This window comes from Pogona vitticeps, chromosome 4 (genome assembly GCF_051106095.1).
Source record: "Pogona vitticeps strain Pit_001003342236 chromosome 4, PviZW2.1, whole genome shotgun sequence".
Taxonomy (NCBI): Eukaryota; Metazoa; Chordata; class Lepidosauria; order Squamata; family Agamidae; genus Pogona; species Pogona vitticeps.
This window is the reverse complement of record NC_135786.1, coordinates 76855703-76872934: the sequence shown is the minus strand read 5'-3', so window position 1 is coordinate 76872934 and position 17232 is coordinate 76855703. Positions and strand designations below refer to the sequence as shown.

At 38.3% G+C, this 17232-nt stretch overlaps 1 protein-coding gene and 1 long non-coding RNA gene across 8 annotated transcripts in view; one reads left to right on the top strand and one right to left on the bottom strand.

The window, feature by feature from the left end:
* Positions 1–17232, bottom strand: part of PDE4B (phosphodiesterase 4B) — a 316990-nt gene that overhangs the window by 53083 nt on the left and 246675 nt on the right. For 5 of the 7 annotated variants that reach the window (XM_072997776.2, XM_072997778.2, XM_072997777.2 and 2 more), the window contains 3 exons: positions 16253–16289; positions 13604–13674; positions 12406–12455 (listed from right to left, as the gene is read on the bottom strand). In XM_072997776.2, coding sequence (XP_072853877.1) covers positions 12406–12455; positions 13604–13674; positions 16253–16289 — 158 coding nt within the window. The other 2 variants (XM_078392961.1, XM_072997781.2) reach the window with 2 other exon arrangements.
* On the top strand, positions 12121–16312 carry LOC144589079 (uncharacterized). Its single transcript, XR_013544974.1, has 2 exons — positions 12121–12243; positions 12397–16312. It is a non-coding gene; the product is annotated as an uncharacterized LOC144589079 (long non-coding RNA).

Here is a 17232-nt window from a genome sequence, read left to right as displayed (position 1 = left end):
CATTTTTAATCAGGCTCAATGTTGTTTGTTTTTTCTTTTAGGTTCCATTTTTCTACATTGGAGCTGTGAGGAAAAGTTGATTAGTGGATTGGTTTCAGCAGATGCAGTAGCAGGGTAGGGGTGGGTGGGGAAATGGAGTCCTTCTGCTTATATTGGGAAAGACTCTGAAAGAAAATGGGCTTCCATGTATGGAAGAAGGAAACACGATCGGGCAGGGAGACAAGGAACAATAAAGGGCAATTTACAAGAAAATAAGGGTTTAATGTCCAGAGAGCAACCTTCTGCCTTTATCTCAAACATACCTGATTTTTCCACCAAAGAGTAAAGTTGTCCACCACATTTTTAGAGGTGCGGTCTATCCTCAACTTGCAGAGCTTAGAGATTCTTTTAAAGGAAAACTCTGTTCTGTCCAATCCATTCGGTCTGGGACAGCTGCATGTCCTGTACTGTGTGTCTAAGGAAGATGGGACAGCTCTAGGAAGTACGCATTGCCCTGGTTAACATAATGAATGAATCTCTCGGTCACTCAAATCTTGGAAGTGTCCTTCCTTCGCCCTCCTCCCCACTGGAACCTCAGAAGGGTTCCTTGACTACGCTCGGGGGAGTCCCACTGACATCACTGTTAACTTGCTCAGCTGCCCTAGAAGGCAGTTGGACTGAGTGGAATGACCGAGCACATGATGGATATAGCACGTGTGGAATGCCTAACATGAGGGTCCACAGGTGTGGCTGATGGGGAACAGTTTATATCTGTTGCTAGGCAACGGTGATTGGCTTACATGTCTTCGGAGCCCACAGGAGGCTCGCTGAGGAGAAATGGCATCTATTTTTTTTAACCAACCCCATGAAATCAATCCCTGAAGAACGTCTGGAGTCAAAGGCTAAAAAGGTGTGGCTGACTAACGTTACATGATACATGTAAGTCTCTTGAGCTACAAGATGTAAAATTAGGATCACTTTTCAGTTGGAGCTGGTCACAAGAAATTATTCTTTAGTCACTCGTTTAAAATTGTTTATGTACCTAGTAACTGAATGACAACACCTCAATGAGCCCATCAAGTTTTCTCAGGAATGAAAAGTAACAGCTCCCCACCCCAAAAGACAGCAGGGTTAGTGAAGAACACAGAGGGATATTAAGGAAGAAACTTTTCACCTTATCCTCTTGAGCTGCTTAAAGAAAACTTGATGTTCTTCTTTTAAAACGTGTCTGCCTCTAGGTCTTTGGCACACACTCAGTGCTGGGAGGGCCAGCAATCTATTTAATGACTGCATTGACGTCAATAGCATAACTGAAATACTTACTAAGATGCATGATTCCAACTTTCGGGGGTGTGTGTTTCTAAGCAATGGGAAAATGAGACGTGGATTCTCTGTGGGAATGAACTACGTTTTCAATGCAGGAAACAGAACTGATGTTGTAACCAGGATCTTTAGAGAACTCGCACGTTAATATTTATCTAAAGGTAGTGCACTGGTTTTTAAGATTTACCAGACACATGCTACACAATTTATTAATTTCAGGCAATTTCAGATCCCCCCCCCTTTACAGTCCATACTTTAAATATCTACACTACTAACAAAGTAACAGCTCACGTTATCATATGGTTCCTATTATCTACAGCACCTCAAGCTTCACTGCAAAAAACAAACAAACAAAACCACTAACCAACCAATTACGCTACTGCATTTTAAAATAGCCCATACTTTGAGGGGCTCTGTTGTTTTTCAGAACTTTACTTAATAGTAGTGGGGATCTGCTATGTTAGATTTTGGGAATACAGAGCATAGTCTAGACAATCAAACTAATTTCTAGATGTCTAGATAGGTAGCTGACAATCATGTTAATCTATATTCTGTTACAACAAAATCTTGGAACACCTTAAAGATTAAAAAGCTTTATTTGGAATTAGCTTTTGTGGACTGTAGCCCACTTCTTCAGATGAGTAGAGTGTAGTCTCAGGAACAGACATTTATAATTTTGGACCACAATTGTATGCCTCTTATGTATTTCTAGTACACCTTCCCTTTGCTTTATTTAGAGATCCTGACAAGGAACTTTCTAATCTCTTCCACTGCACTAGCTTGTGTTTTCATAGAAGTACCATTCTTTCTCTAATTTAAAATGCGATAGTATGCCATAAAATCATGCCACTCCATTTTTAAGGTTCACAGCAATCTTTTATTTGCTAACAGTAAACTCAAATGATGTCAAATTGGATTTGTTTCAGGGTAATCTAGTTCATATGTGGAGTTGCCATATTACCCGGCTGGTTGGGTTTTGCCCAGATTTTAGACACGCCACCTGACTGCCTGTTGAGACAATCAGCTGTTCCAAATCCCAAACTTCTCAGATTCTCTAGCCCTGATAGAATTGGAGATACAAACTCTTTTGACCAATTATTTTTCAAGAATCACCTCAGTATGAACCAGTGAGCAAATCATTCACTCTGATTAGATCTTGCAGATAACATAAATTACTATGATATCTACAAGACAACATAATAAGGTGTTTGTGTCCTGTTATTATGTCCTTTGGGAAGAACTAGTTCCATATGCATTTTTTGGGGGAGTATAACATGCCTCTTTGAATGGTTTATTCATATATATTTTCTACTTATGAGTCTCACATCTCTGTAACTGTACATGGGAGATTAACATATTTATATTTACTAGGAAGCAGAGATTAACAAAGTTGTTTTCTTGGACTGCTGTTCTCAGACTGTTTGGACTGGCATGTTGACTCATGAATTCTGGACAGTGTAGTTCAAAAACATTAATTTTCCAATATCTGCTATGAAAGAAAAATATGGAAGATACAACTTTGGGCTGGAGCCTGCTATATACGGTGTGTGTGTGTGTGTGTGTGTGTGTGTGTGTGTGTGTGTGTGTGTGTGTGTGTGTGTGTGTGTGTGTGTGTGTGTGTGTGTGTGTGTGTGTGTGTGTGTGTGTGTGTGTGTGTGTGTGAGAGAGAGAGAGAGAGAGAGAGAGAGAGAGAGAGAGAGAGAGAGAGAGAGAGAGAGAGAGAGAGAGAGAGAGAAGTCAGATAGTACAAAGAGAGCTGCTAGGATCTTTTCCAGTAGTAATTCAATCTGTACTCCTGAAGGAAACCGTGCCTTACTCTCTGCTGATTTCAGCTTTCATATCCGTATTTTCTCTCTAAATGATGTCAAAGCTAAAATATTTTGGTAGGAAAACAATAAAAATTAATAAGCTTAATTTGCTTAGTATGTGAATCAGACAGCCTCATTTGTTCATTATTAAAACTGGGTTTCATACCTGCATTTGGAAGACTGGAATATGACAGTCCTAACTGTGCAGACATAGTAGGCATCAAACCTTCTGACTTTCCTTGACACAATCCATAACTCATTCTGTGGTCATTTCAGGAAAATGTTATTACTTTTTTACTCTAATTCCATGTATTTATGTCCATCTCACATGTCTAGTGTGAGGTAAAACCACAACGAACTTCTTTAAAAATGAAGTATAAATAAACAGCAGTAGTTATTTCCCCTCCATAACTGAATGGGTGTGTGGAGAATTTGGTCAAGAGCATTAGCAGCTTCATCCCAAAGCATCAGTATGCATACCTTGAGCTGGGTGAGAAAATCCTCAGAGCTTGTCATGAGATTTGGGGCTATGACAGCATATTGTCATCGTTAATTTACCACATGTACATTCAAAACCATGCTGATTAAAATAAAGAGGTTCAGAAAGTATTTCTGTGGATGGTCCCAATACCTATGAGTAACTGGCAGCCCAACTATTCACTTATCTATTTTCTTTTATCATTCATGCATATATAAGATCATACACACCCATATATATATTTAAAAAACAAACAGAATTGTAAATATTTGATATACCAATGCATGCAGGAAGCTTAAGCAAATGTGAAGGCTTACTGGAAAGGACAGTTGGAGTATCAGGGACATTAGAATACCATTTGACACCTGTTCCTTGCATTGGAATTTTTACAGTATTTTAATCCTGTGAGCCTTGGGAGGTTGTAGGTGATTTGTTGCATAAATCCACAGACTAATATTGCAAAGCATAACAGCCAGGCAATGTCTTCTTGAGCATATCATTCCTTAAGAAAAAAAACCTGGAGCTTTTTCTTTCTTCCTCCTTTTTGTAGCAATACCATGTTTTTTATACAATGATTTTGTGAATAAGCAATTGTTTTAGGCCCCAATAAAATGATTTTGTTCTTTAAACATGATGCTAGATCGTACATTAGATTAAAATGATACCTTTAGTTTGCTAAATTATTGATAGCAGAGGGTCTTGAAGATCATTAATCTTTCATTTCAAGCAAAACATTGCTAACTAGTCTGTTTATTCAGACACCTATTTTCTTTCTTTCTGTGTGTGTGGGGAGGATGTATGCAATACTGATATTACTGGTTCATCTGTAGTCAGCTAGTAGTGCAGGACAAAGTTGATTTTATTTTCAGTACTATTTACACAGCACTATATGCAGACAAACTCCTTTGCAAAATATTAATGCTAAATCTTTGCCTACAGGGGTTTACACACACAAACACACACACAAACAGCAAATGGATGGGGATCTGCAGTAAAGAGTCAGAAACTAAAATAAAGAATTTTTAATACATGTTGGACAAGCTTGGCATCTCAGTTAACATGAATGGGCCTATCTAGAGCTGGATTGGCACACTTGTTGCTTGTCCTGAAAATAAATTGAGTTTTTCAGATTTCAGACGAAATATTTGGAAAATATTGAGGGATCATTTTACACATTTGAACTGAACATACAAACCTTCCAATTGGAACAGACAACCATTACAAGCTGTCTTGTATCATTTTCCTATTAGTCCAACCTGCACTTGGATTGCCTTTATAGATTTGGTTTGGGATGGTGATTTTTGCTGTCCTTGCTTGGAAATGTTGGGGACTGAAATAGGGAGCTCGTACATGAAAAGCATGCGATCTGTCAAGAGCTTGGAGGTAATACATTAAAGTTGTTATCATGACTCATCAAGTTCACATGCAATAAGGAGCAGCATTATTAACAATAATGCAAAAACTCACCAAAGCATTGCTTTTTAGGGCACTGGTAACACTATTGTTACATTCTCCTTCGTGGAACCCTTTAATTAAATAAGGGGGCTCTCTTCTTTTTCTTTAAGCATTCTGGAAAGTTGTTTTCCTCCTCCTTGCATACACCCCCCTGGGGGCATTTTTGTACCCCCAACATGTCATGGAACCCCTTGGGTATAAAAGAGGGATTAGGTAAAAACTGGAATATAATTGAATGGGTCTGAATGGAGACTTCTTAAGAAAAATTGATGGCATACAGTATGTAGTGGGATCTGATGGACAAAAATCAGAACAACATTTTAGATCTAAAATCCATTGAATACTACTGTTTTATTAACTATTTATTGGCCAAAACCCAGCTGGAACGGAAAACAATAACCCAGAATGGCAACTTTTGAGTAGGATAACCAAACCAAATTCACAATACATACGTGACTAGATGAGATGGATACAGCAAGTTAAGATTATTCATAGAACAATATTCCTGTGCCCATTCCGAACAGAAAATTGATATTGTGAAAAACAGTCCAGAATGGCAACTTCTCAGTAGGACAGACCAAATAATTTTTTACAAGTTATTAGGATTGCTCCCTCCCCACATGATTTTAAAACAGGTATTTTTCTCCTTTACTATGTGGACAACATTGCACATTTAATATATGATGCTTAAATTCATAGAGAATTAAATCAAGCCTGAACTATCTTGGGAGGTAAAAATGTTGAAACTGAGGCTGTCCTACTTTGGGCACATCATGAGACGGCAGGATTCTCTGGAAAAGACAATAATGCAGGGAAAGGTGGAAGGCAGCAGGAAAAGAAGATCAAATGGACTGAGTCCTTAAAGGAACCCACAGACCTGAGTTTCCATAGCCGAGCAGGATTGTTGAGGACAGGACATTTTAGAGAGCACTCATTCATATGGTTGGGAACAACTTGATGGGACATAAACAACATAAAAATTCAAAGCAAGATTCAGTGATAAAAAGGAAATCTTTTTCCATTGCTGTAAATGTAATATTTACTTTACTATTAGATGCTAGTGTTCTATTATATTATGACTAATGGTGTCATTTTAAATCTTCAAATAAATGCTCCAAATGTAGAAATAAACTGCAGCTACATTGTTGTAATGGCACATTTCCTCCTTTTTTTTGCTTTTGCTTTTGTTTCAGGGATAACATTCAACAATTTTGACTAAATACGTCAGTTGTGGCACATATTTGTTTAGTACATTTCTTCCCAGGAGACAGAGGCAGCATAAATAGTCTTCCACTCCAATTTTATCATAATAACCTTATAAATAGGTTAGGCTGAGAGCAGGTGAATGCCCAAGGTGGCTTGACTAGAGATTTCAACCCAGATCTCCCTTGACCTACTTGAATTCACTAACCAGTGCATCAGCATGGTCTTAAAGTTTCTCAAACAGTTGCAGAACACATATTCTCATATCTAGATTTGTTTATTTGTCAGATAGTTGCCCTTTTTTGACCTCTTAAGAGTCTTTAATTTATGAAAACAGTTCTATATGTTCCTTGGGCCTGTAATTACAACGAAATGAAAGAGGAAAATCTGGTTGATTATTAGGCCAAAACACAGGATGTGTTCTTGGTACATGTTATTCTTCCTCACTCTGGCAAGGATGGATGAATACTGTTGAAAGGAAAGTTAATGCAGTAAGTAGCCACTGCAGTAACTAGCCTATAGAATATATTGTATGTTATGCTTTTATCTGGTATGCGATGTTGGTTTGTTGTCTTAGTATTATATATCACCCAAAGTAGTAATTTTTTGCCAGATGGGTGGTCTAGAAGTATAACAATGAATGAATGAATGAAGTACGTAAAGTACGTATAATACATAAATAAACTGGGAAATCTCCAGTTCAAATGCAGTCTCAGTTGCCAACTCATGTTTTTGGCAAGGCAATAGTCTATCAGCCACAGATCCTCCCTGGCATCATGGGGATAACAACGGAAGCCTACCTTGCAGGATTGCTCTGAGTGTTTCTGAGAAAATGTATGTGAAGCATCTGTAAACTTAGAAATGCATTGTATTAACTGATAGGAATTGTTATGTGCTTAAGTAGGGTCAACTGACCCTTTTTACAAACCTTTGAAAAAGGAAAAGAAATGCTATTTGTTTGCTAAACTCTGTACCAGTTCCCAGTGCAAATGCTGAAAGAAGTCAGCTTTCTTCACGTAGAAATCTTCTGTTCATTTCTATTAGGTGGCTTTAGGAGTTTTATGCTTCTCATAACAGGATATAAGTCACAGTCAAAAACAAAGAAACAGTCTCTGATTCAGCTCATGACAGTTTCTTGTGTGGCATATATGAATCAAGCTATAATGACAAAATATGTAAACGGAGCGGCTAGCCAAGTTAATGAGAGAAGCAATTTGTGGCAACAAATCACATTGCTTGAGCTATTGGGAAGCATTTCTAGGCTATATTTCTTTCACAGAAACAAAATAAAAATGCTTCCTGCTACAAGGCAATATGGCACATGAATAAATAGAATGTATAACATTAATGTCTGAAAATAAAAATTGTCAGTGTGAGCTAAAGAATCAAGCCCTTTCAAAATGCCAGACTAACAAGACACATGTTACTTCTAAAACACACAGTGTAAAAAGCACAACAGTCCACATAGTACAATGTATTGGAGGAGAAATCTAAAAGCATATCAGATGAAGAAAAACATGTGGATATGGACAGGAAGCTAGCAAACAAGGGTTCATGAAATGTTAAAAATTGTGTTAATACAGGAAAGGATATGCAGGAAACGGGACACAAAAATCAATATTTTCTTTTTAAACTATTCACTGGGGCCAAACCTTAACCTTCTTACTGAGTGAAACATTTGAAGAGTCCAAGAATGTTTTTATCACTCTTACAGCACAGAGGTTGAAATCACAGCACAGAGGTTGAAATCACAGGGTGGAACTCAGCATGTATTGTTTCGAGCTGAGCATAACCCTGTTTGTTATCCATGTAAACTCTTGCATGGTTCAATCTGAGAGTGAAACCATATCCAACAGTGCTGTCACTGAGTCTGTTTAAAGGATTGCAACCCTATAAACCCTTTACATAGATGTAAGCCCCACCAAGTCCGATGGGATGGAGTTTTTTTCTGAAAAAAAGGGGAATACAGTGGTGCCTCGCTTAACTGGCGCCCCGTTTAACGATGAATCTGCATAGCAACGATTTTTTTGCGATTGCTTTTGCGATTGCATTGCAATGATTTAGATAGGGAAAAATCGCTTCGCGATGATCGGTACCCTGTTTCGCATACCGATCATCGCATAGCGATGATTTCCCAACAGCTGATCAGCGGTTCCAAAATCGCCACCGGGTAAAAAAATGGCTGTGCTTTCGCCCAGATTCCTCGCTTACCGGGTAGCGAAAATGGCAGCCGTATGGAGGATTTTCATTTTAAGGTGAGTTTGAAGCCCATAGGAATGCATTGAAGGGGTTTCAACGCATTCCTATGGGCTTTTTAAACCCGCATAGCGACGAAATCGCTTTGCAGCGATTTTTGCTGCACAGATTATTGTCACTATGCAGGGCACCACTGTACTTTGACTGGTTACCTGTGGAATTCTAGGGGTATCGTTTGGAGCAATTTCTTTTCCTTGTGTGTACAGCTTGGAAAAAAATCAAACTAATTCCACAGTAATTATTTTCCCCTGAAGTTATATCTAGCATTTGTTAAGCAAAAATGACTGATGGTTGTTGTGGGTTTTTCGGGCTCTTTGGCCGTGTTCTGAAGGTTGTTCTTCCTAACGGTTTGCCAGTCTCTGTGGCCAGCTGTCCTCTGAAGATGCCGGCCACAGAGACTGGCGAAACATTAGGAAGAACAACCTTCAGAACATGGACAAAGAGCCTGAAAAGCCCAAAACAACCATTAGATCCTGGCCGTGAAAGCCTTCGTGAATACAAAAGTGACTGATTTCTAATGGGGATTTAAATATTGAGACTGTTTGTAAACTATTTAGTTTAGAAACATATCTATATTTCTATAAATGTACCCTGTTTGACTTACAAAATCTTCAGTTTTAAGAATGCAATGGAATGAAGCAGACTCAATTGTAGCTCGTTTAAAATAAATAACAGTGCTAAGTTACAGAATAACTTTTAAAACAACAACAACAGAGAATTGCAGCTTCTCTGTGCTACACGAGAGGTTTGGGGTGTGGAAGCATTTAACATTTTGCCTCACACCACACATCCTCCCACCAAACAAAGAAGCCTAGCAATGTCTAAAGATGTTTCCAGTGAAAAGGTGCCTCCCACTCACAAACAGAAAGCACTGGTGCTGCTATTTTATTTTATTTCTTTAATAGATTTTTCAATAAGAAAAAAAAGGATGAACTGTGTAAAAATTTGAGAGGGTTACAGATGGACGAGATCATAATCTGGACTGCCTATCAACTTCCATGGATGAAGTGAAGCACCTGGGCAATACAGTAAAAAGCTGGCCTGGGAGGAGCCTGTATTATGAACTTCTACTCTAATACAGTGACAGTAACTGTTGATACATGATTTTTCCAAGCACTGATTGCTCTAGAATATATACCTTCTCTGGTATTTACTTTTTGTTAAAATTGTATGCTGTTTTCCTTGCAAATGGCAGTGGAAACAGGTGTTTTTTTGTTTTTGTTTTAGAAAGATATATTGGTGTAGTTTATACTGACAATATAATTAATGGGCACTTAGGGGCCTGGCATGCTTTTTAAGGGGAAACTTTCTACAAAAGCAAAATCCCTATTAAAAATAAAATAAAATAGAAATAAAAGCTGGAGACTATTTTGCATTTTTTTTAAAAAAATGTAAATCTCACATTTACTACATGGAAAATCACCTATGATTTTGATGAAATGCTAACTGACCAAACATTTACCAGTAGATATCCCACTAAGAATTCTACCTTTAGTTTAAATAAGTCTTTCACTTTCTGATGAAATATTATTATGGGCATGGTAGACAGGTCCTGTGGAAACTATCTCTGTTCTTTAAAATTGGAGGTGAAAGGGACAGCTGGGGATTCTCCCTGTACAACATACAGTTTTCAATACTCTTTGCATGAAAGGAGCATTGTGAAAGATTACTATTTTATTTGTTCTTGAGGTTGACTGGGCGGGTGGGGGGAGGAGCTGTGTGACTTTTCACTGTTGACGTCACAGGCAGTCTTCAGCACTGTAATACTCGAGTAGCCACATTCCATACAACTATTACAAAAGCATCAGGTGGCCACCTAAGGGATGAACTGCACAGGCCAATAACTAAAGGAGCTTGACTTTCAGGATAATGCAAAACCTCCACAATAGATTCACAGCCTTGGGGCCAAAAACAACAATAACCAAACATTAAATGTCACAAATGGAAAACAACTGTGTATTTCTCCATATTTGTGTCAAAATACTCTTATTCAGCTGACCGTATTTTTCTGGGAAGTATTTCTTCCACAGGAGCAAGGAAGGCAAGCCAAAAGTACAATATCAACAATAACATCCTATTGACAATTCTGCCAATATATTTTGTTTAGCCATCTCTAGTCATCTTCCCCCCACTCTTTTGCTCAAAACTGGAGAAGGGGGGGGGAACATGCAGTATCAAAATGAATGGAACACTTTTGCTATGTCTAATAGCTGCTGGCTGGAATTCTAGAAAGACATCTGTTTCCAAATGTATTCCACTTTCTAAATTAGGACACCATGTACTCCCAAATATTTCTGTCAGAGTACACTGAATGTACACAAAAAAGTCCAAATCAATATATTCTAACATTATCTTGTTTATGTCCACTGTTAGAAATGAAGTTACATTGTTAGGGTTACGTACCTGAATGTCGAGGTATCAGAGTGGAGAAATATCATACAGTGTAGAGGACGGAAACCTTGGCCTTTCAGGTGTTTTGCACTAAAACTTCCATTAATCCCAACCAAGATGAACAACAATTAAGGTTTATGGGAATGATAATCCAAGTCATCTGATGAGCTAAGGTTTGGTTCAGACTTGACAGCAATATACTTACATTCTAACTAATTTTTCTGTGCTAAAGGACAACAGTGAGACATGTCTTTGTTATGTGCCATCTAGTCAGAACTGACTTACAGTGACATTAACAGGGCTTTCAAGGTAAGAGAGGTACTTAAGGGTTTGTTTTACCAGTTGCCCACCTCCAATGAATGTCCATGGCTGAGCAGGGATTTGAACTCAGGCCTCCTGAGTTCCAGTCCATTACTCTATCCACAACACCACACTGGGTATCTGAGGCATATATGTTGCTTGCATAAATATCCTATCAAAGGCAGTTATACTGTCATTAGCTACAGACAGGGCTGTTGCATGAGCCTCAGGAAGCCTTATGGGATGTTGCATGGACTAAGAAAACTTGTGGATAAGTAACTATCAGTGCAATCCTATACAAATCTCTCAGTGCATATAGGATTGCAGTGTAATATTTCCATTTAAACATGCTAACAGATTAGTACAGCCTCATTTCCTAACTGCATGGAGATTTCAAGGCAATATATTTTTGCAGAAGTTTCTATGTAAAAATGTTCATGAACTGGTTGCTCTGATTCTTGTCACTTGAATCCTTTTACTGTAATTCCTCCCCACATTTCATCAATGAATCATTTCCTTCACTCTCTTCCTGTCTACCACTGTTCTCTTCCTCTAGCCAATGTTTTGCATGTGCATTTTGCCATCTGTACATAGTTTCCCTGTACCCTGATTTCTGAAAGCAAACTCTCTCCTTTCCAACATAATTACCTCCTTAAAAGAGCATGGAAAATCGCCTTTAAGAAGAATGAACATGAAGCATCTATAACTGAGCAGTGGCAAGATGGTGTTATGACATCTACCTCCCCCCCCTATCATTATCATCTCACTGATCAGTTGTGGGTGGCTTCAGCTAGTTGCTGCTGTAATTCTTCTTAAAAGTAATTTTCCAGGCACTACTTCTCAACCACAAACCACTAAAGTGCAAGGATTGTTTTCTTTTCTTTTTTTTTTAAAAAAGTATGCTTAACCAGTGTTGCAATGACAGAATGGCCTGATTAATAGTTTTTCTTCCACTTATGCATGAATGAAGAAAAACAATGCAAGGAAAATGGAGACCGAAACATTGTGGATCTGATTAAGTTGTGTACAACAGAGATTTGTTATGTGCTGGTAAGTGTATTGGCCCTGGTTATATCATATGTTTGTTGAGACATGAGCTCTTGAGTTGATTCTTAATGGGATTAACAGCATTCTTAACAAAGCTGTATGTAAAACAAGTAAACAAAACATTTTTTCACTTAAACACATCTTTTTTTTCAACAGAGCACATACCTTGAACATTAACCCTGGGGATTGGTGGTGGATTTGCCGCTGGAGACCTCCTGCAGAAGAATAAATAATAACACTATGATTCTCTTGTTTGTGGATACACTCAGGTCTGAAAGCTGCGTTCGAATATGCCTGGTTTTTGCCCCCTTAATATGAGCTGACTGAGAACTATTCACATGGTTATGTGAGTGGTGCGGATGCCACCTGAAGCTAAATCTGTTTAGTGGCTATTCCGCAATACATCAGTTCATATGCAGAGCTTTCTCATGAGGATCAGCATTTTATTTTCTGTGTACCTCCCTAAAATGTGTTTCAAAGAGGAAGACACACATTGGTGAAGTTGCTGCATATAAACATGGTGTTACTGGTGTGAAGCAAATCTGTTAAATGTAGAATTACAAAAAATGAAATTATGATCTGAAAAAAATGTCATGTGTGTGGAGGGGGCTACTTGTAAGGGACAAGCTTCATACTAAGCAAAGAAATATATATTATCACATGTACTTTTAAATCAAGATCAGACTGACACTTGGAAGTTATTGGTTTAATGTTCAACTGAGGATAAAGTTATTAGGTGGCCCTTCTCAAGTTACAGTCCTTAAGATTTGGCTACCACCTAACATTTACATTGTTAGTTTAATAACCTTGATGAGCCCTGCTACTATAAGGAAATCCAGTCTCAACACAATCATTCTTACTAGGATCCAATGGTATACACTGGATCCCATTGCTTTTGCAAAGGCAGTGCATTCCTATTCTTCCTGCAGTTCCCTGTGTACCTAAACACTTGCTTTGGAGGTCAGGGAGATGCTTTTGGCTCCATGGAGAGCTGTGGAAAGGGGTGGCAGGGAAAGAAGGTTCTGATTCTTGAGGCGGAAGTAGAGCATAGGATCTTGGCCTTGGATTTTCATGATTCACAAAAAGTAGGTGATAAGCTACCTGTATTAAATTTGGTTTACACAGATATTTTACAGTAAGCTTCCAGACAAGTATCTGCAACTCAAAAGCTACATTTGCAAAAATCAGCTTGATATCTGTGTTACAGTGCACACCTATTGACTGTCTAATGAGAAATAATTTACACTGAGTCCACTGAAACTTACTCCCTAATAAGTGTTAACAGAATTAACTTCTGAATGTGTTATCTCAGTAGAAAAATCAATACATACATATAAAGTAAAAAAAAAAAGATGTGGCTTACTTGTTTGATGTTCCTTGCAGATTTGTCAGTAATGTAAAATTATTTCTTACACTTCTGAGACTTGCCAGGACCTATGAAGAGATAAGATAAAATAAAAACAAAATGTATATATGTAACAGTTAAAGCTGTGGACAGTGAAATCTGTAAGCTCCCTCAGTATTTACTGGTGGAAAATAAATGACACAAGCTGTTGAGCTTAACACTCATGCATGGTTAGAAATTTCCAGTGACTTAACATGAGTCATGGCAACCAAGGGTGTCTGTAGGAATTTGGAGGGGAGCAGAGTGGTATGTAAACATAATTCACATGATTAGCGTGTGCCACTACAACACAATGCATCTGTCTGCACTTGTTAATATAACAACAGTTTAGGATTCTGCAGGAGGACAAACACACTCCTCATCCCCCTGTGGACGCTCATGAGAGCAACTGTCCAAAATCAGCAAGGGGGCTGAATTTGGGACATGGTACCTGGGGCAGGGCAAGGCCAGAGTAGGAGGGGTGCAGTTAACCACCCATGTATTAGTTAGCAAAGCTGCTAGGTTTGAATAATTGCAGATCGCTCAGTACTTGTGGCAATCCAGAGTTTACCTACAAATCAATGTGATAATTAGAACAGGCCTCTTTTCAGCTCAGCAATACTGGCCCTTTTACTAACACCATAGGAAAAGTTCTTGTTTATTTTATATAAAAAAATTCTCTGATGGGTTCTGTATGTTGTATGTACAAGGTCTTTCTTTCTTTCTTTCTTTTTATTAATTAATAACACAAACAGACATACAAAACAAACACAAAACACATAATCGGGGAGAATATTTTCCATATATCCATCTAACATACAATACTGACTGGATGTACCATATTCTGCTACTTAACATCTTTAGGCCAAATCCATTTGATATATAATTCTGACTACATAAACCCCAATGATTAACATACATAAATTGTCAATATATAAACTTAAACCTGTATTGATCTTATATTCAAGCCACTCTTAGTTGCATCGACCAACTATAGTTCATGAATTACTTAGTATCTTCATGTTTCTGGCTTGTCATCAGTAAACAATTGTGGTCAGAATATGTGATCTAGTTTAGGCATTACCTGTACTTATCAACCATTTAGGACATTCAGCAAGTACCTTTCCCATTTTTGTTATATTTCTTTGCTCCACGTATGAACCAGGGATATAAAATCTCTATAGATTCTTTCACCTGCATACCCTTCTATCCAATACTTATCATCAACAATTCTAATTTCATCATAAAGTAGCTTAACCACACACACCTCCCCACACAGAAGCTCTAGGCCCACTTATTACATTTCTGAGGGATCCCCACTTTTACAGGTAAGAAGAATATTGTACATCTAATCTTGCCTATATAATCAATATAGTAATTCACTCATATTTAAGCTCTACACATATATCATAAACACCAAAGCAGCTATTATTATTATTATTCACTAACCTTTATAAAATTTATAGCTGCATATGTTTATCTACCCTTTAGTTTCCCATCTAGCCAAAATTGCTCATATGTTGTATGTACAAGGTCTGAATGGTTATAAGGGACACACTTCATACTAAGCCTCCAAACGGAGCACTTTTGTAGTGACATGATAATCACACCTGTAGCAGCAGACAGAATTATCTTCCTCTCCTATACATCTTGGCACATGTGGTGTGGGAGGAAAAGTATACTGGGACATAGAGAAGTGCCTTTCCCTGAGCCCATCTAGTCCAATACTGCCAACTCTGTCTTGCAGCAGCTTCGCAGGTTTTTAAGTAGTAGTCTTTCCTAATCCTGTGTACCCAGTGGTCTCCAGCTAGGATTAGCATCCATGTATGAGACAGAAATGACCCTGATTAGCTTTCAAAATCAGAAAAAATCAGGTGTGTTTGGGATGATATGGCAGTAATGAAAAGCACAGAATCTGATCTTATAGGGTGCAAACAATAGTCAAGCAACGAGCAATAGGAAAGCATAAAGCAGTAACAATAACAATGCCAGCCTGGTAGGATTTGGACTCAATGTCCACAAAGGATTACAGAGCAATGGGGGCAAGCCAAGGGGTTTGGGATTCTATTCTGAGGAAGGAAAGAAGAGCTGTGAAGAAGGAGGATGACTCTGGAGCCTCAGTCTCCCAGACTTGGATATGTAGTACTTGAAATTTCACTTTGGGGTTCTCAAATGTAATTTCACTTCGGGCTCCAGTTATTGTTAGCCCACCAGCAGCAGCTTAATAATAACTGGAGCCAGAAACAGAACCTTATGGTACAATTTTGTTCCACAATTTTATCTTGGTTAGGGATGGGCTGGTTTAGTCCTATTTCTGAAATCCACATGGTGTACAGGAAATCATGAACCAGCCTGACCTTATCTATGCCAACCCACACCTCTTTTTGGTCCCTGTCATGGCTGGGTTGTGTTTTTTAAGCATATGTAGAATAACTTTGCTTTATTTCAGATTCCAGTATGTGTGACTGTTATCATTTTTAGTTATTAATATTGTTTGTTTCAGTACTGTAAGCCACCTTGAGTCCTCTTGAGGAGAAAGACAGGATATAAATATCTTAAATAAATAAATAATAAATCTATAAACAAATATATATTTCTTGCCTGTGTGTTAGACTATTTGAAACATACCTGTGCAAACGGTGTAACTATCAAGTCATCTCCATGTCTAGTAAGAAAGAAAAACAAAAACAATCCCATATTTCAGAGAAGGTTTTAAATAAATACCTACATAGCCAAGAACCATCAATTATTTCCATGTTGTTCTAAATCTTTGGGCAGCATCCAGTGTAATAGGTACATATTCATTCTGTACACACAAATTAAGTTTTTAGAAACCTAATACATAGACATAGCAATTTTCCTACACCTGGCACTATTTTCCACAACAGTTTCCTAGCTCCTTGATAGATCAGTGGCTGCAATGGATCAAGGGAGTTCTGATAAACTATGTATTTGAAAAAATATATATATAACGCAATGTTACAAATGTAAATATTTTGAGTGTGGCGCTCGCCGTTGTGGCCCCTGTTTTATCTCATCCTCACAAAGGCTCATAATCCTTCCTCCTCTTCTCGCTGCTACCAGATGTTATTTCTTCAACATCAATTAAGTACTGGACACTTATGCTGCCAAACACAATCAGTTTATTGAACCAGGTGGGGTTAATAATCAGTTGGAGATTGCAGTATAAATCACAGGGAGTGAATCACATATATTAAACAAGGTTTGGTTCATTCAAATCAAATCACTCTCTTAACTCTGTCTATCAATCTCTGACCCTCTTGGTCCAATTCCCAAGCCTCCAGCTCTCTAACCCTCTTTCCAGCCTTCTCTCTCCTTCTTCCCGACTCCTCAAACTCCTCTCTGGCCCCGCCTTCGGGTCTCTCTATTGGCTTTCCCGCCAAGGTTCCGCAGTGACGGACAGGTGACGTCTGGGCTATCTGCTACATTGAGCATTATCAGTTGCTCAATTTCTGCTGGGGAATCAGTGGAAAGAGGGAGATCAGCCCCTCTTCACTGCAGCTCAGTTGGTCCTTCCAAAACTGGAGGGATCTTCCAGAGCTGGTTTTCACACAGTGCCAAGAATATGAGGAAGGGAGAAGAAGATT